The 18,953-nt window shown below is 64.9% G+C and overlaps 1 protein-coding gene across 1 annotated transcript in view; it reads right to left on the bottom strand.

Annotated features, from left to right (window-relative positions):
- Positions 1-4,451: 4,451 nt before the first annotated feature.
- Positions 4,452-18,953, bottom strand: part of SLC6A3 (solute carrier family 6 member 3) — a 32,704-nt gene continuing 18,202 nt past the window's right edge. The window contains exons 7-14 of the mRNA XM_016124658.2: positions 18,552-18,676; positions 16,057-16,169; positions 14,727-14,855; positions 13,553-13,652; positions 11,090-11,190; positions 10,508-10,675; positions 10,134-10,205; positions 4,452-4,824 (exon numbers count right to left, since the gene is read on the bottom strand). Coding sequence (XP_015980144.2) covers positions 4,801-4,824; positions 10,134-10,205; positions 10,508-10,675; positions 11,090-11,190; positions 13,553-13,652; positions 14,727-14,855; positions 16,057-16,169; positions 18,552-18,676 — 832 coding nt within the window. The 3' untranslated portion in view covers positions 4,452-4,800. The remainder of the gene's footprint in view (positions 4,825-10,133; positions 10,206-10,507; positions 10,676-11,089; positions 11,191-13,552; positions 13,653-14,726; positions 14,856-16,056; positions 16,170-18,551; positions 18,677-18,953) is intronic.

Below are 18,953 nucleotides of genomic sequence, written 5' to 3'. Positions count from 1 at the left end.
GTGAGAAAGGCTTAAGGGGTCTCATAGCTGGGGGGCCGTGATGCATCCTCGAATACGTCTGTGGAAAAGCTACTCAAATCTGAACCTTTGATCCGGTCGGAGAGCGGCTCCTGCGGCGGCCCGTGGGGTTTGCCGGCTGCGCACACAGTTTGAATGGGGATATGGAAAATGTGTTTACCATTCAAATTTCAACCCAGTAAATGTTCTGTCTGACGCAACCCTTCGTCCACGCAACAAATAACTTAAGGCAAGAGGAACTTAGCTCCGGAATAAGTAAAATTATTTAAATTCTAGGTAAATACATTGAGTGCACGGGTGGCTTGACTTTTAAAGTTCAGTTACATAAATGGAAGTTTTATGCATTCGATTTGGGAGAGCGAGTTTTCCAAGCAAATAGGGTTTATGGTATTTTGTGCTCAAGGACCCCTGAGGAGGCTGGTGTCCCCAAAGGGGCGGCCTCTCATGCGCAGGCCAATCCTACAGCTGGAGGGCAGGGGGCTGCTGGGGGTGGAATGTCCTGGTGTCCACATCGCCGTGACCTGTCCACACCTGGCAGGTCCGCACTGCTGTCTGTGCCCTGGAGTCCTCGGTCCCCACTGCAGACAGCGGTGCGCAGCACGCTAAGGGGCGTCCCGCATGGAGAAACGGGGTCGCACAGCACCCCTAGTTCGCTGGGCACTGTCACCCTTCTACTGTGTCACACGTCAGCCACCACCTTCTCAGCTGCCCCAGGAACATGTGAGGTCTGCTCTTCTCAAACCCCCCATGCCGCTTTGCCCCCGGGGACCCCACGTGCCACTTCAGAGGGCCTCGCCCCTCCCCAACTCAGGGCTCTGCTCACTGGCCTGCTCAGAGGGGCAGAATGTGGCCCCCTGGGGGCTGCGGGCATTGCTGGGAGATGGCCACTCAGCACAGCAAGGCCAGGCCTCCGGGTCTTTGACCCTGACCTGCAAAGGCCTGTCTCCCCCACCCCTCCCTCTTTGCCCCTGTCTCTCTGTCTCTCTGTCCCTCCCTCAGTCCCTGTCTCTGTCTCTCTCTTATGCACACACACACACACACACACAGAGCCTTGAAACATGTTTCACAAAACAGAACTTGCCCTTCTCAGGTGCACTGATACTTCTCTTTTGTTAAAATGCTAACAGGTATCGAGTCAGTCTCACTAAATCGAAGTACTCTGACATTTTCCGTCCACGGCCCGGCATGAGGCCCCTGGCTCAGCATGAGGATCACCCGAAGAGCCGACAGGCCGCTGCCCGCACCTAGCTGTCCCCACCTACCAAGGGGCCAGCGGCGCGGCGGGGCCGGGTGGGGCGGGCGCCTCCCTGCCCGGCTTTCTTTCCCAGCGGCAGGCAAGCCTCTGGGGCGGCCCCGCCGGTTGGCACCCGAGCATTGGGGTCGGTTCTCAGGACCCTGATCTGTGGGGAGAGTGCGCGCCTCAGTCTCCTCCCCTGGGCTGGAGGCCCTGGTGGTGGCAGTTGTGACCCAGGGCCCTGGGGAGGGGGAGGGGAGCGAGTAGATCCCCAGCCCTGGGGCAGGTGTGGCAGCGTCTTCCAGGGGACAACTGAACATAGGACTTGCTAATTAACTGTCTCAGAACAGGTCTCCCTGAGCTCTGCCGCCAGCAGCCGGGGGCAGGTAATGGTCCAGCACTGGAATGCTCGACGCATCTGCAGAGATCACAGGACGGGCGCCGAGAACCACAGCGGCCCACGCGGAGGGCTCTGTTTACCTTTAAATGACCGGTTTCGGTCCTGCCGAATCTTTACTAAAATGCTTCCCTCAAAGGAAATGCCACATGGCTCTCCTGAGCTTTGCTCGCAGACCGTCTCCAAAGGTCACTGGGCAAACAGTGGGAGTCTGAGGTCAGGTGCGGTGCCGGAGGGCAGAGACCTCCCGCCGGGCAGAACTGGGGGCCCAGGCGGCGCTCCCCTCCGTCGGAGCTTGGTCTCTGCACAGGTCGGCGCGAGAAGAAAGCACAGCCTCAGGCGTTCTGAGTTGGCGGTGTTTCGTTCGTGAGCTCACGTGTGTCCTGACACGTGTGTGTGTGCGCACGCACGTTCTGCTGTGCACATGGCTGAGGTGGAATCGCTCCCTTTGCTGATGTACTTCTCCTTAGCCTGGAACTCTCGAGCAGCAGAGCCGGAAATGGGGGTTCCTCTGACTAGTGAGGGGGGCTCTCAGGAGAAAACAGGAAGGCCTCGTGGGTGCGGGGCTGAGAACAGGCGTGGTTTTGGGGCGGTGGAGCCCCGCCCGCGCGCGCGGAGTTCCCGGACCTCCCTCAGACCCCGCAGGCCTTTGGCGCTCACGGCCAGCGGGGGCCATCAGCCTCCCTGGGTGGGCCTGAACCCTGGGCGGCTCGGGTGAGGGGTGCAGCCACCCACGGCAGTCCCCAGGGTGGCTCCGGGAGTGCGCCGTCCGCACCTGCAGCAGGCGAGGAACGGCCACACCTGGTGGCAGAAGAAATCCGTTCGCGGGCGCAGCTCCCACCACAGCTCCCGCTGCGGCTCAGCCTTGTGGCCGACGCAGCCCTGTCCGCGAGTCCCACCGCCCCGCCTGCTCGCCGACCCCGGGAGTGCGGCCGCTCGGGCGGGCCTGGAGTGGCGGGCGCCGCGGTGGGGCATGGTGGCGGGCGCGGGTCCCCTACTGCGCTCGTGGTCCTGCGCCTTTCCGGGGGGCCCCGGCTGTTTGGACCTGCCTCCTTTGCCGTGTGCCCGTTCGGATACCTGCCTGTGTCCTATCGGGTCCTCCCTCTTATCCCTATTGCTTGCAGGAGTTGTTTATATCTGCAGGGCATAGGCCCTTCATCACTTCCGTACGGGTCTGTCTGGCTGGCTGGCTGCCTAGGAGGGGCCCAGCCGGAAGCTCGGGGTCAGGACACAGGACACTCCCATCATAACCCCGGGGCTGTGCAGACCAGCGGCCTCAGCAGTGCCGGGGGGCCTGGCTCCCCGCTGTCTACACAGACTGCCAGGGAGGCACGGGTGTTCTCGCCGGCGGCCGCAGGCCCAGGATGAGCGCGCGTGTGAGCCCGCACGCGTGCTCATGGGTGACGGTGCTCACATGTGCGCTTCTAGGTGTGTGACACGTGCAGTGCGCGTGTTGTGTGTGCACGTGCCTGTGTCTCTCCGTGTGGCTGTGCAGGGGACACAGCTCAGCTCCCGGGGATTCTGGGACATCCTCTGGCTGAGGCCTCCCACCCTGCAGTGTGACCCTGGAAGCCCCGTGCGGGGCTGCGGCCAACCGGAACTCCTCTCAGGACGCGCCGGCGCCCCCGCCGCTCCCGGGGTGGAGACACCTGGAACAGACCAGGGCCCTGCCCCAGGTGGGGGAGGCCGGGAAGGGCGAGTGAAGGGGACGCACCTGCTCCCAGGCACCTGGTGACTGGGAAGCAGAGGAGACACGAGGGCACTGAGGCCATCTCGCCTGGTCCCCTCAGGGCAGGTTCTGCGTCCAGTCCTGGGTCTGTTGTGACAGAGATGGAGACATCACAGCTGGGAGGGGTGGGGGGCCCAGGAGGGGTGCTCGGTGTGGGCTGGGGCGGCGGTCAGGCCTCAGGGCTCGAGCCTGGCCGCATAGGGAGCCCTCAGGGGAGCTGCCGGGCAGGTGAGGGCTGGAGAGAGGCAGGCAGGACGGTGCAGGGTTGGCCTGGGCCCTGGCTGGGCCCTGGCTGGGTCTGGGCTGAGGCCGGCGCGGGCTGGGGGGGGGGGTGGTGCGGGGGAGGACTGGCCCAGGGCCCTTGCCGCCGGCCCGGAGCGCGCCCAGGCGGCGTGGCTGTGCCCCCTGTGGACAGACACCGAGGACGGTGGCGCTCCGGGAAGGCGAGGCCAGGCGGATCCCTGGCGCGCTGCGGGCCACTCCGGCTGAGCGGCTGGCGCGCCCCGGCGCCCCCACGGCCCCGCACCCCCACGTCTCCCCGCCCCCGCGGCCCACGCAGCACGTTTGGGCCGGTGCTTCCCCTTCGCCACGCCCTGTCCGGGGCGGAGCCTCCTCTGGCTAGCGGTCCGGTGCACGGTGCACACGGCGCGGGCGCTCACGGGGACCTCTGCGCCCCGCGGACTGGCCCTGTGCGAAGCCGCCCCGAGCCCGAGGCGTTGCTGCTGCGCCGTAGGCCTGAGAGAAAGGTCTGCGGGGTCCCGCGCCACTGGCCCGGGGCGTCCGCCGTCTGGGCTCGCCCCCGGGGACGCTCGCGGGGCGCACACACCCCGTGGCCCGGCGTCCGCGTGAGGCGGCACGAGGGACCGGGACCCACAGCGGGCAGCAGGGGTGGCAGCCGCGCGACCGCGGAGTCTGTTTCCCTCAGCGACAAGGATATAGGTCGCACCCCAATACACGCAGCGGACCCCGCCCGCCCTCGGTGGCTGCTTTGTCGCCTTTGGCAGGCTTCTTCCTTGTCACTGTCTGCGAAATTAGGCAAAATCTGACATTTAGTTTTTTTTAATACGAGCAAAATAAATGACCCAGGAAGCCACTGTGAGCGCTGGTGCCCGCGGGCGCGTCCACAATGACCGTGATTCGCAGTGGCACCCGGGGGAGCGAGGCCCGGGCTCCGGGCGGCGGCTGGGTCGGGGGCTTTACATGAGCAGAACATGACATTTCTACCAAGTTACACGGACACAGGGCGGACGGCAGGCACCCTCCCACGGCGCGGAAGGCGTGAACGGTCCGGACGGAGGGCCCCGTGCGTCCCACACAGCGGGTCGAGGGCAGCGCGGCCGGCTTCCTCTCTGAGCTCCGGGTTCCAGCTCGGCCGGCGGGTCTCCGCAGCGGTCCGCCGCCCGGGGCCTGCTTCTCGCCCGTCTACACCAGGAGCCAGTGGCGCAGCTGCGAAGACAATGTTTGCTTTTCAGAAGCGAAGTGATTGGCGGCTGGGAGAGGCTCCCGCCGAGAGGACGGCGAGGACACAGTGGGCAGGCGACGGGGCTGGGGGGCCACAGACCTGGTGCCCACTGAACCTCGCCTTCGCCAGTCATCGCTTGAGCAAGAGAATTTGGGGAGCCGCCTGCAGCCAGGGGCCCGCCCAGGGGCCCGCGGCCTCCGTGGTCCCCCTGCCAGTGTGGTGTCAGCTGCTGGCCACACCTGGGGCCAGTCTCCGAGCGCACTCCATCGGCCCGCACGTCCCCTGCAGTCCTCCCCGCCCCAGGCCCCCGAGGCCACTTTCCTGGGGCCTCCGGTCCTCCCCAGTGAAACGCTGTGCCCCGCAGTGCCGACTGGCTCGTGTGCCCGCGACAGGCGTGCGAGCAGGCCTCCTTACCGCTCAGGACGGAGGAGACGACAGGCCACCGTTTAGCCTTCCGGCAAATGTCATCGCCTGTCATCATGCAGCTGGGCGTCCAGCCTATTTTTGAGCACAAGCCCTTCGATCACACTAAATGGCAAGAACCGGGTTTTTAATCACTTTCAAAACAACAGCAGGGGGGCTGCCGGGGGACGGGGAGGCGCCTGGTCCGCCACGGGTCTCAGGCAGGGCTCCGAAAGCCGCCGGCCAAGCTCGAGGCATGAGCCCCCAGCCAGGAGGCCAGGAGCGAGCCACACGCCGAGCGAGTGTGACTCTCGGATTTCAGGGCAGCTCAGTGAGAAACATCTTTGAAGTGACACATGCAACTTACGGTGATGCACATTTCACAAAAAAACAGGCCTCCAGGGACGAAGGGAAAGTGTAGTTTTCAGCAGAGTGGGGTACAGCCAGGGAGCCGTGAGGCGGAGGCGGGGGACGTGCTTGTGGCAGGTTTACGCGGTCACTGTGGTGCACCCAGCAGCGTGGGTGACCCGCGGCCGCACACACAGACACTTCAGATCACAGTGGAGTGACGGGGACAGAATCTACTACTCGGCCATCTGACCGGCCCCAAGGAGCCGATGGGGCAGAGCAACGGGTTTCCAGACTCAGGACGTCGGATGACAGAGAACAGTGATCCGGAGAGAGAGAAACAGGTGCCCCCAGGTCGCTGCTTGTGGCCCGGAGGGGACCTCCAGGCTGCGGCGCGGGGGATGGGAGCCCATGGGGCAGCGAACCCGGGCCGGGGGGACGGCGATGGGGCCGGGGGGACCCTGTGGGGCAGTGAACCCGGGCCGGGGGGTTGGCGATGGAGGATGGGGGCTGGGGGCACCACAGCACTGGAGTGTGCGGGATGAAGTGCCCGAGAGGGGCGACCTGCACGGGGAGCACAGGGTCCCCCGAGGGCTCGGCTGGGGACTCAGTGCACACGAGGCTGCGGGGGGAACCCCCACAGGGCCGAGGGAGTGGCCTGGTCCCGGGACCGCGACGTGATCCTGCTTCGTGGGTGCGGTGCTCGCGAAGGCCTTACTGCAGCAGTGGCAAGTAATGCCCCGCACGAAGTGCTGCCCGGTCCCGCCTGCCGAACCCTACAAAGCAGGGCCCCCGGAGAGCGCACTGTCCGCAAGTGACTCAGCCCTGGCCCAGAGCTAGGCTCGGGACTATTTTGAGGGTGCAAAACACCCAGCTTCCAACGAGGTAGAATTCACGACATGTGGAATCCAATCGAAAACCACCGGACACTAAAGCAGCAGCAAAATTCAGCCCCTAAAGAGAAAACACGACCAAGGAAACTGACCTGGAGCTGAGAAATGTTAAAATGAGCCGGCGAGGACGTTAAACGGTGATTATAACCCCAAGAGTAGAGTAGAGACGGGAACGCTGTGAACGGACCCACACTGAACTCCCAGAAAGATGACAGTGCGTGAGACGAGACGTACGCTGGGTCGTCAGCGGCCTGGACGCGGCGGAGGCAAAGGCGCGGGCGGAGGTGCGAGGTGCCACGCGGGGAGGGAAGGGCATCGAAGGGGCCTGCGGCGCGCCATACGACGCTAGATACGTGGTCGGAGGCCTTGGGGGGCGGAGCAAAACGCTAGCGCCCACAGCCCCAAATCCCGAGGCATCTGAGAACGGTACAGTGGCGAGGGGCTGGGCAGGTGCACCTGCTCACGCGGGAAGACGCGCCCAGAGCTGTCAGCCAGCATGGCGCCCTAGTTATAGAGCAAGACCCGCCGAAACCACGCTCGGCGCAACAAAAACACGCAGTAGGACGACAGGGACACGTCCGGCCCGGTCCCGGTGGCGCTTCCTGCGGGGGGCGGGAGCAGGCGGGTGCGGGTTCCCGTGGAGGTCAGGGGGGCTCTTTTACTATGTAGGTAAGTAACTAAGAAGTAGCCCTGTGCGCTGGTAGCGAGAGAGGGTTGTGCAACAGGCGCCTGAGACACAGCATTTACGAACACGTCTGAAAGACGGCGGGACCCGGAAGGCCTGGGGCGGGTCCCACTCCAGGCCCCAAGGGAAACCGGGAGGTGAGAGGCCGGCTGCGGCCTTCCCAGAACTGACCCAGGGAATGGCCCCGCTGACCCTGGACACACGAAATATCCCAAGAGGGATAAACAGAGAGAACTATTAACGTAGATAAAAGTAAACCTACGACAGATACCTCAGACCTGCAAAGGCTCAGGGAACGCAGCTGTGTACCCGCAGACTGCGGGGGCCGTGGCGGCTGGCACAGTGGCGGAGCCCCGCCGCCTTCGCGAAGCCGAAAGCCCGAAACTGTCAACCGCAAAGTCCCTCTCCTGAGCGAGGGCGGAAGACAGACGTCCACGGCTCTGGAAAGAGTGGATGTTCCTCACGGGCCTCCTTAGAGGAATGTCGGAGGGAATTTTTTTTTTTTTTTTTGAAAAGCAAGAAAATGATTCTCAAAGGAAAGATGCACATACTGAAAAAATATGATGAACAAATAAACATTAGACGTGCACAGTAATCCTAGGGAACATTTCTATCCAAAATAGCAATGATAACAGTAACAATAATAAAAAAGACAGAAATAGAGTATTGGGCACTAATAGTATATTAGCGGAAAGAAGATTTAATGTCTGTAACATTCAGAATGGGGACTGAGATTTGTTTAACTTCATACCCGAACTGAAACATGCATAGCACAATTTTAAGCACAACTATTAAAAGAATAGAAAAAAGTATGTCAGTTCTAAGCAGATATAGAAAAAAAAATAGAATAAGGAAAAAGCCCCTCCAAAGAATTAATAAAAGCAATAAAGTAAAAAATATAAACATTAAAAAACAGGACAAATGGAATTATAAAGATAGTAAAATCAAAACTAAATATCAATACCACAAATATCAATGGATTCATCTGCCTGTCAGAGTAAAAAATTCCGGGTATATGCAAGTTTTGAGAAAGACAGCCAAATTTTAAGAACCCTGAGAAGTTGAAAGTTGAGAGCTTGCAGAAGGTATTTCAGGTCACCTCAAAGACAGCTAGTGCAGCTGTATTAGTCTCAGGCCAAAAGGACTTTGAGAGCAAAAGCATCACAAGGGGGAGAGGCCAGCTCGAGTCACCAGGAAGCCGTGACAATTCTAAACACGTATCCGCCCGAGGAGACGGCCTCACAACGTGTGAAACAAAAACAGTATGTCTGCTGGGGAGACCTGGGCAGGCGCGCCCTCGCGGTGGGAGACGGGGAGCCCTGGGCGGGCGCGCCCTCGCGGTGGGAGACGGGGAGCCCTGGGCGGGCGCGCCCTCGCGGTGGGAGACGGGGAGACCTGGGCGGGCGTGCCCTTGCGGTGGGAGATTCCGCAAACCTCTCCACTCACGGTGAAGCTGAGTTAAATCAGCAAAGCTGTGGAAGATGTGATACCTTAGGGTGTGTTTGCCGAATCCGGTGGTTGGAACACGAGCTGTGTGTGTGCATCGTTGGACATACACACTCATCTAAAGACACGCGTAATATTCACAAAGTAACCTGGAACCCGGCCGTAAGGAAGTCGACGTACTTCAGAGCATGGGTAGCGTAGGTGTCTGAGCGCAATGCCATTGAGTCAGAATTAACAACAAGAAGGTAAATAAAACATCCCCAGGCATTTAGGAATTTAAAAGCAGACTTGAAGTCACAGATGAAAATGAAAACATGCTTAGAACTAAATGATACGAAAAGTACTGTTAAAAGCTGTGGAACGTAGCCAACAGAGTCCCCGGAGGGAAATGCACAGCCTTGAATGCTTACGTCAGGAAAGAAGAAAGGTCGAAAATTAGTGATCCAAGGTCTAAACTTAGGCGTTGGCGAAGGTATCACAGAATAAACCCAGAGAGAGGAGCAAGAAGAAAGGATAAAGACAGGAGTGGAACCCGATGAGACAGAGAATGGAGCCAGAACGGCACCGAGCGCCCCTCTGCCCCTCCCCCCGCATCAGAGGGGGTTCTCCGACCCCACGCCGCCCCACTGGCCCTGCCCCAATCCTGGCCCGAGACGGGGTCGAGTGGGCGTGTCTGGTCCCGGAAGGACGGGTCGTCCGCAGTCATAGCTGCCGTCAGCGCCCTGAGTGGGTCCTCGCCTGGGCTGGCCATCCCATGGGGTGGTGGGAGAGGGGGTGCCTGCCAGGTCACCTCCTGCCAGCTAGCTGTGTGACTGCAGGGGGTTCCTTGGCCTCTCTGTGCTTCAGGGGCCCCACCTTGGTAGAGAGAGTGACCACTCACCTGGTAGGCCGTGGGAGTTAAAATGTGGCACATGGTTACTGTCTCTGAACAGCATCAGGACCATTTCCGCACCTGCTCTAGAGCAGGTGGCAGACAGGTGCAGAAGCTCGCACAGCCCAGATGACTCCCAGATGTGAGGTGAAGGGGGGAATGAATGGTGCCCCGGGCCTGGCGGACCCCCACTCTCTGCCACCTGGAGCCTCCCTGCCCTCCCCAGCCTCCCTGCCCAGCCCGCCCCCGACCCGGCAGCGAGTGACCCTGTCCACTGTCGTCGGGTCCCGGCTCCGGACCTCCCGGAGCCTCTCGTCTTCTGCCCCGGTGGCCTTCTCCCTCGCTCGTCCCCAGGGAGGCGGGCCCTGCCCTGCCCTGCCCACCCCCGGAGCCGTTCCCCCTGCTGCACCCCACCTGGAACGCAGGCCCCACCTTGCACAGATGCCACCTCGCGGGGGGCCCCTGCCCCAAGCCGGCTCTGCCCCGTCTCTCTCCCCGGGCCCACCCCTCCTCAGGACGGGCGCCTCGGAAGGTGGCCTTGGGGAGCCTTAGCTGAGCGGATAAATCAGCCTCCTAGCTTTCCTGTGATGCTCCCTCCCGGGGTCCGTCTGTGTCCTGGCGGAGGGGATACTGGGGACCCGCGCTCACCGTGAACTGGCGCACCTCCCCTCTGTCCACCAGCTCGCGCTCCTTCTCAGGCGTGATGGCGTAGGCCACTTTCTGGGGGGGAGAGAGAGCGTGGGCTCTGGGTGACAGTGACTCCACCAGCGGGCCCCAGGGCCGCTGAAGCCCCCGCCCGTGTGGGAGGGAGGCACTGGCCGTCCTCCCCCGCCGGCCCGAGCGCCCACACCGGCTGGTCCTCCGGGCCCGCCCCGCGCAGCCGCCTGCTGAGGCCAGCCGTCCTTGCCAGCGGCACAGCCCCGGGGGACCTCCCCACAGTCCCGCCCGACCCGGCTACTGACTGAGCGTTTATGCGGCCGATGCTGAGAGTGTGGCCGGGGAGGGGCCGGGGCGCACCGCACCTCCCGCAGGGACCCGGGCAGGCTGCAGAGCTTGTAGGCGGCGTAGACAGGCACGAGGCACATGGAGGACGCGGCGACGGCCCAGCCCAGCGCGTTGGCCCACTCGGGGAAGACGTAGTCTCCGTAGCGCGGGGGTCTGGAGGTCGCGACGCTGACCACGACCACAAACTGAAACCGAGGCCGGAGGTCGGGCGGGGTCGCCCGGCCCCCGCGGCTCGAGGGGCCCCGGGCTGCTGCCACGGACACTGCTGGCCAGCTGCGTGTCCCCTCAGCTCTTGGTCTGACTGGTGTCACTCTGCCCGTGGGACTGAGGACGGGTCACCCCCGAAGGTCCAGACTCTCTCCGGCCTCAAGGCAGAAGTCCAAGGCCTTGCCCCTCCCCCCCCCCCCGCATCTCGTGGAGGTGGGGGACACCTTCAGGAGGCTAGGGGATTTCAGGGGCCAGCCCGTCCCCCCGGAGCCCGCCCCGGACAGTCTGGTGTGCGGGCACCCCAGCCTCAGGCCCGTTTGCTCCAGGAACGCCGGCCGGCGGCCACTGCGGGCCTGGGGCGGAGCGGGGACCCCCGGCCGGCGGCCCCTTACCAGGAGGAAGCAGGGGCTGACGAACTTCCAGCACAGCCGCCAGTAGAGGCTGGGCCGCCGCCCGGTCATCTGCTTGATGTCGTCGCTGAACCGCCACACGCCTGGGGGCGGCCGAGCAGGACCGTCAGGACGGCGCACCCCCCGAGACCGGGCACGCGCCCCATCCTCACTGCCCCCCGGCCGCCCCTGCGGGGCCCCCCACCCCCAGCCACCCGCACGCGCCCCATCCTCGCTGCCCCCCGGCCACCCGCACGCGCCCCCTGTGGTGACGCTCGGTGACACTCGCCCCTCAACCCTGACGGTCAGCCACTCAGAGAGACCTGTGGGGCCCCAGCGGCCCTGCCGGACCGCTGCCCGGCCTCCTCCTGCCTGAGGCCGCCTCCCGCGTCCCCAGACTGCCCCTGCCTTCCCCCCGCATCGTGCTTCTACCTTAAAAAATGGTGCCAAAACAGATACAACGTAAAGTTTGCCAGCGGAACCATTTTGAGCGCACAGTTCCGTGTGTTAGGCACGTTCACACTGCTGTGCAGCCGTCACCACCATCACGTCCAGACCTTCCTCCTCGTCCCGGTCTGGACCTCCGTCCCAGCTGAACACGCGCCCCTCCCGTCCCCCAGCCCCTGGGCACCACCGCCTGCCGTCTCTGTGACTCTGACCCTCCGGGACCTCGCGTGAGCACGGTACGCGGCGTTCGTGCTTTCGGGCCTGAGCCCCCCACGCGGCAGCCTGGGGCAGGGCTCCCTTCTTTTTAAGAGCTGACCACCACTCTGCTGTGTGTACAATCATGATTTTCGAAGACAAGCTATTTCTAGGTGACCGGGACTTCCTCCGGGGGACCATCCGCGTGGTTCCTCCCAGTCCGCGTCTGGCCGGCCCCTGGCGTGTGGCCTTGGCTGGTCCGCCAAGCGTGGGTGGGCAGGTGGGTCCGTCAGAAAGTCTGTCGTCACATGTCAGCCCGTCATCAGAACTCTGGACACGGAGATGGCCCGAGAGGCAAAGGGGCCCGGAGAAGGGGGACCCAGAGGCCAGCAGAGAGGGGGTGAGCATCCACCTGCGGCCCCTCGGCCCCTCTGACTCAGCCCCTGGAGCAGACCCGGGCCAGCCCTGCGTGGCACGGGGCCATCTGCTCCCGGACCCACAGGGACCTCGTGCCCTGGAAGGCTGGCGCGTCCCGTGCGATCCTACTGGAAACGCAGGCTTTGCTTCATTTAGGTCCCAGGGACGTGGTGGCTGTTTGGAGAACTAACGCAGGCCTCTGTCCCTGGAGGCGGTGGGGTCCGGCCACCACTGCCCGCCCAGCTTCCCTCTGCCGCACCGGCACGGAGCTCGCGGCTGGGGCGCTTCTGAGGTGCCCCTCCCTCCGTGAGCCGTTCCTGCGGGGTGGGCGTGGGGGGCACACGAGGTGCCACGGCACAGGGCTCGACGTGCCCCGTTCTGCACGGAAAACGTCCTGAGGTGCGTCCTCCGCCAGGCTAAGCCCCTCGAAGCCAGCGCGAGTTTCGAGCTGCAGCTTCCGGGGCTCTGAGGCAGAGACGTGACTGGGCACCTCTGTGGCATGCGGGGTCCTGCAGGGCTGGGTGTGAGCAACACCGCGGGCCTGAGCCCGGCACACGCGTGCACGGGGCGACGTCCTGCTCGCAGAGCTCCCGTGCCAACGCCGCCAAGCGCCTGGCCCGCCGAGCTTGGGGCTCCACGGCCCTCCACAGGACGAGAGAGCGCGGGGGCGCGAGGCCACGGCGAGGCTCCTCCGGCTTCTGCCGCTGCTGTCGACCTACGCTGGGTCGCCACGCCGGGAGGGCAGGGGACCAGGGCTGCAGGTGGCGCCAAGCCTCGCCTGGCGCCACTGCCCACCAGCAGGGCAGAGTTCTGACTTGTAACCCAGTGGCTGGATGAGGCGGCTCTGGGGTCCGGTTGGCAGTGGCACCCCTGAGGGTCGGGGTCCTGCGCCTGCAGGAGCTGCTGCGTGAGCAGGGGCACTCCGGAACGTGCTGGTTGGTGGCGGCATTTGTTGACCATGTTGCCCAAGGGGGACCTGGCTCGGCCAGTCCTCTGGGGTCTCGGCGCTGGCTGCCTCCTGGCTGGCGGGGCGGGGGCCTCGCCCTGGCCAGCAGCACTGTCCCGGTGCCCCAGGGGCCCCTTCTTTCTCGAGAACCAGTTAGGACGTCTCTGCAGCATAACCGTGTGGCCACATGGGAAGCCCCCGACCACAGTAAGGATTCGGGGTGCCATCGGGCTGCCTTCGCCGGTCGGAAGGAATGACAGTGGCCAGGCCCCGTCCTCGGTGCTGCGGGCTCCACGACTTACGCTCTCTGGGCCTCACGTGTGTCCCTGTTCGAGCCAGCGCCACCCGCAGGGCAGCCACACAGTCACACAGCAAGGGGATGCCAGGCCCGCGGTCACAGAGACGGCACAGGGTCTCCCACCCGCTGACGCACAGGGCCCCAGCGCAGGCCCCGTCCTTACCGTACAGCCAGGCCACCCCGATGGCCTCGATGAGCACTCCGAAGAGGATGGACGTGCCGGCCGCGAAGTGGTCCAGCAGCGTGAAGACATAGATGCCGCCCTGGAAGAGGGGGCGCCTGCTGAACTCGGGGTGCCTGATGTGGCACGCCTGGCCCACGAAGGCCGTGCCCACAAAAGGCTTGCCTCGAAATACAAGCCCGGCCTGCGGGCTCGCATCACGGGCAGCTTCTGTCCTATGCCCTGCACAGTCCGACTCGAGTCACTGAAATTCAAGCCACATGCAGCTTCTTAGGGACGTGTCCACTACTCAAAAATAGAAGCAACCTCTTCTTTAGGGCTTTGGTGACATTAGTGAAGAGGCCAACCAGATGCCAAGCTTGGCAGGGCCTCTGTGGGGAGGGGGGGCGGCCTGGGCCCCGGCCCTTGTGCACTGGCCTCACGCCAGCCCCCTGATCCAAGCGGCAGGTGGCCGAGCCAAAGGCACATCCAGGGAGCTGTCCAGGTGCTGAAGTAACTCAAGACCAAGTTCCACGTGGGTCGCAGCTCCTCCACGTGACCGTGGCTACTGCAGTGACCACCCACAGCTACTCCACGTGACTGTGGCTACTACACGTGACCACAGCTACTCCACGTGACTGTGGCTACTCCACGTGACTGTGGCTACTACACGTGACCACGGCTACTCCACATGACTGTGGCTACTCCACGTGACTGTGGCTACTACACGTGACCACGGCTACTCCACATGACTATGGCTACCACACGTGACCACGGCTACTCCACGTGACTGTGGCTACTCCACGTGACCACGCACAGCTACTCCATGTGACCACAGCTACTCCACGTGACCGTGGCTACTCCACGTGACCACACACAGCTACTCCACGTGACCACGGCTACTCCACGTGACCATGGCTACTACACGTGACCGTGGCTACTACACGTGACCACGGCTACTACATGTGACCATGGCTACTACACGTGACCATGGCTACTACACGTGACCGTGGCTACCCCTTGTGTGACCACAGCTTCCTGCGTATGATGTTAAGAGCTGTTCTTGGGGACACGGCTCTTGGAAATGCTGCACTCTGTCCGGCCCGACGGCAGCAGCCACACTGCCCAGCGCCGAGTGCTCAGGAGGCGTGGTTGGGCGGAGCCGAGCGGTACGTACGTTGGTGACGCAGAAGAGGGAGAGCAGGAAGGTCACCAGGACGATGAAGAGGGTGAAGAGCTCCCGGTGCCTGTGCAGCAGCTGGAACTCGTCTGTGAGCCCGGTGACCACCGACTCCATCCCGCCCATCTGCAGCAACACAGAGCGGCGGCCGCGCTGGGGCACGCGGCGCCAGCCCGGGCCTGAGCTGCGTGGGGCTCGGCGCGCACACCCGGAAGGTGGGCACGGAGGGCCACCCGCACGGTGTCCGGGCCCAGAAAGCCCTAAGGACAAGACCGCCCTCACGAGAGCCTCTCGTGACCCGGCCACGGGAGAGCGGGGACAGGGGGCGGACGCTGTCCCCGGCGATGCGCTCCGCCGCGCGGCAGTCCCGGGGCAGGAGAAGTGCCACGTGGCGAGTGCCACGTGCTGCACCCCCGCGCAGGGCAGCCGTGCGTCCCGGCAGACGCCTCTGCCACCGGCCCGGCTGCGCCCGCTCGCGGGAAGCACAGGCCTGGCCGCCGGCCGTGTGCTCACCAGCCAAGCCCTACGGACCCCGAGCATCGTCGTGACGGGGGTCACCCTGGGGGCCCTCTTTGCCTCACTCTGCTGAGACTGCCCTCCCGGGAAGCGCTGTCATGGCTTCGTCCCCACCAGACATGCCATCCAAGGGCATGGTCCGCCTCACGGGGCGGTGACCCGCCGGGCAGAAGACAGAGGGCGGGGCCACGGAGTGTGTGACCTGTGTTCTCCTGGGGAGGGACCTGTGGTTCTCTGCAACTTCCAGGAGGCTCAGGTGAGCAAGGCGCCCACGGCCAGTCACAGTGACCCTGAGGTCTCAGCTGCTGGTCACCAGCAGGCGATGGGGAAGGTGGTTAAGAAGTCCGGAGCCCCTACCCCCCTATCCCCTAGCTCCCCCCACTCCCCCCGCTGCCCTGCACATGCGCACACAGGGCTGCACACGAGACGGACAGCGGGCCAGGCCTGGGCTGCGGCTGGAGCCTTCCGCACCTATCCGTGAGTGCCTGCATTCCTCCCAGGGACTAGGGTGCCAGGGAGAGTGACAGGCCACGGGGGGCCGACCCTCACGCTGCGTGGTCACTTTGCACTGCCCTCCCAAGCTGCCCTCACTGTATGTGTTTAAAGGTCTGTGGCGGCTTCAGCAGACGGTGCAGCTGGCGCCCCTGAGGGAAGGAGGGGCAGACTGGTCCAAACACCCCGCCCCAGAATGGGGTTCAGGCAGTTGCAGGGCCCCTGCCGGCCACCCGTGGGGGGCCGTGTGCGAGCGCCGGGCCTCGGGGGGACGGCCCGGCTGTGGGCGGCCCGGGCGGGAGGCGCTGCGGCCACTCACGGCGCTGTCGATCCCCAGGGTGAGCAGCATGAGGAAGAAGACGGCGGCCCAGGCCGAGGACAGCGGGAGCGTGGCCAGCGCCTCGGGGTAGATGATGAAGATCAGCCCGGGCCCTGAAAGCAGACCCTCGGTTGCCAGCGAGCTGCGGCGTCGCAGGCACCCGCCCCCCCCCCCCCCCCGCCAAGGCCGACGTGGCCCCTCCAAGCGCCTCCAGGCGCAGCGGCACAGAGGCCCCTCGCGGGCTCTCCCGCGCTGCCTCCTGCGAGCTCGGCGGACACCGGCCCCGACTGCAGCCCGGGCCGCTCCCGTGCCTCGCCATGGGGGCCTGCGACGGGGGTGGAGGGGTCTCCGGGGTCCGGCCTGGGTCCCCGAACTCAGGGAGCCTCCGGGCCTCTGTCCCCAGGCACGCTCACACTGCGGTTCACGCCGAAGACATTTTCCTGGGCGGCGAATCACCCCTGAACGTCCTCCACAGCACATGGCGCCGGGGACGGCACGGGCGCGGGGCTCGCGGTGGCCGGGGAGGCGCGTGGCCCGCTCACACGCAGCGGCCCGTCCCCAGCCTCGCACGCCGCTAGGCCAGGGCGGGGGTGCTGGCAGCCACCGTGCTCCGTGCCCCCAGCGGGAGGGGCGGGCAGCAGCGCTCAACCAAGGTGAGATGCGGCTCAGCCTCAAATCATCCCGAAGCGAAACATCCTCCCACGGGAGGTGGGGAGCCGCCTGGCCGGGTGGTCAGTGTGAGCAGACGCGCACACAGCCGACCAGCGGGCCTTCGCTTCCGGAGCGAGGACTCCAGCTGGTCCGAGTCCCCCAGGCCCCAGCCGCGTGGGTGGGTCGGAGGCCAGGGCCGGTGGGTCCCGCGGGCACCGGGCCCTGCTGTGGAGCTGGGCCCCGGGGTTCCCGATGCCCCCCTAAGGCAGGACCAGGGGCCCTGCGGACGCTCTGAGCCCCGCGACCCCGGGAGGCGCCCGTGCTCGGCCGGCCTAACGTCAGCACCCTCGCCTTTCATTTCTGGGCCCGAGTTAACATTTCGCCCTGTTTTCCCGAGAATTAGAGCTGCGGTGACATTTGCTTTGCCTGCCGGGCACGTGCCGGGAGGACGCGCAGCTGCGCTTCCCGAGTCGGCAGCGTTTTTCCGCCGCTGCTGCTATTTATCCTGACAAAGGGCACGAAGCCCGGGGGGCCGCGGGGGGGCATAGATTCCAGCGCTCCACCTTGGGCGCTGGGTGCGTTACGCCGTCCTCCCACCTTTGGGAGAAGTTTATTTCCGGGGAAAAGAACGTGACGTGGAAATGCGGGGGCTGCATCCCGGCCCCCGCTTCCCCCGTGATCTCGGGGGGCCCTTCTGGGGCTGGGAGTCTGTTTCCCACGTTTGGAGTGGGGGTGCGATGGGAAGATGAGGGCTGCCCCCGGCTGAGTGCTCAGGGCTCAGGTGCGGTGGCCCTCTAACCCCCGCCCCCGAAAGGCCACCTGACCGGAGCGTTCGGAGATGCGACGATGAGCTGGCAGCACCGCTGGGCTTTTCTGAGTCTAAGGACCGGCCCCCAGCAGAGGAGGGGACGTCCCCGCCACCAGGAGGAGAGGAGGGAGGCCTGCAGACTCAGGGCGCAGACGCCCCGGAGCCAGGGGACAGCCTCCAGAACAATCTTACAGGCAGGAGAGGGGTGCAGCCATCTCAGGGGACCCTGGACCCTGGGCTGGCTGAGTCAGGGCTGCCCATGCCTCGGTTTCCCCCATTGACTAGAAACACGCAGACCCCCACGTGCCCGCAGTCTGCAGCAGCCAGAGTGACCCCTTGGCACCCACCTCCATGCCCAGCTGCCTGCACCCCCTGCCTGCCCCCTTCCTGCTGGGCCCAAGCCTGCCCTGTGCCCACTTCCTGCTGGGCCTGAGCCTGCCCCGTGCCCTTATGCCCACGCCCTCTGCCCAGCCAGCTCCTGGCACAGCCCCATGTGCCCGAGATTGGAGGGGTTTCTCGACACCATCCAGATCCCATCTGAACACATCGCGGTCACTGGGCGTTTGGAGGGAAAGGCTTTGGGGCCGATTCGCCACTCACGCGGAAGGCAGCCAGCATCTTCCCCGCCGACCACGCCCAAGTCCACAGCCTCGCTGCTTGGAAGGGCTCAGCATGCCCCTCCCCAAGGTTTAGACAAGGACCCAGGGGATCCAGAGTGATAAGAAGGTGACAACGCCCACCCCAGAGACGGGGAATCAGAGCCTCGTCCTGCAGCCTGCGGGGCCTCTGTCAGGGCCGAGGCACCACCGGCCACATCGTCCCACAGAGGGGACAGGAGCAGCGGCAGCGGGATCCAGGGAGGGGTGTGTCCCCGTCCCCCCAGTTATCGGTCCCACAGTGCGTTCCACAGTGGACACGTGCGACTGCTCAGGCCAGCCGCTCCGAGGGGTGGGCCCGAGGCCCATGCCCCACCCTGTTTCCGGAACTGGCCCGGATGGGCGGCAGCGTGGCCCCAGCCCGCCCTGGGCGGACTCACCGTCCTTGGCCACGTCCGCGATGGGCACGCTGTGCTTCTGGGCCATGTACCCCAGGAAGGAGAAGACCACGAAGCCAGAGGAGAAGCTCGTCAGGGAGTTGACCGAGGTGGTGATGATGGCATCTCTGGAAGGAGACACCGTGCCCACGCGGGAGTGCCGCTTTGCCCCGGCACGCCAGCCCCTCCTGCTGCCCCGCGGGTGGGCACGGGACCCGCCGCTGGGACCTCCAGGCTCGGGGTCTGGGCGCAGCCTCCAGGCTCGGGCTCCGGGCACATCCCTACCATGGCCAAGAGGCTCCAGGGACACACGACTCAGTGCCGAAGGTGCGACAGTTCCCACCAGCAATGTGGGGGCTCTGGGTGGGCAGAATCTATGGCCTTGGGGGGCCCCGCTCACGCTGG

Source organism: Rousettus aegyptiacus, unplaced genomic scaffold (assembly GCF_014176215.1).
Source record: "Rousettus aegyptiacus isolate mRouAeg1 unplaced genomic scaffold, mRouAeg1.p scaffold_m13_p_8, whole genome shotgun sequence".
In the NCBI taxonomy this organism is placed as follows: domain Eukaryota; kingdom Metazoa; phylum Chordata; class Mammalia; order Chiroptera; family Pteropodidae; genus Rousettus; species Rousettus aegyptiacus.
Note: the sequence above shows the minus strand (reverse complement) of the source record. Positions and strands in the feature narration are given on the sequence as shown.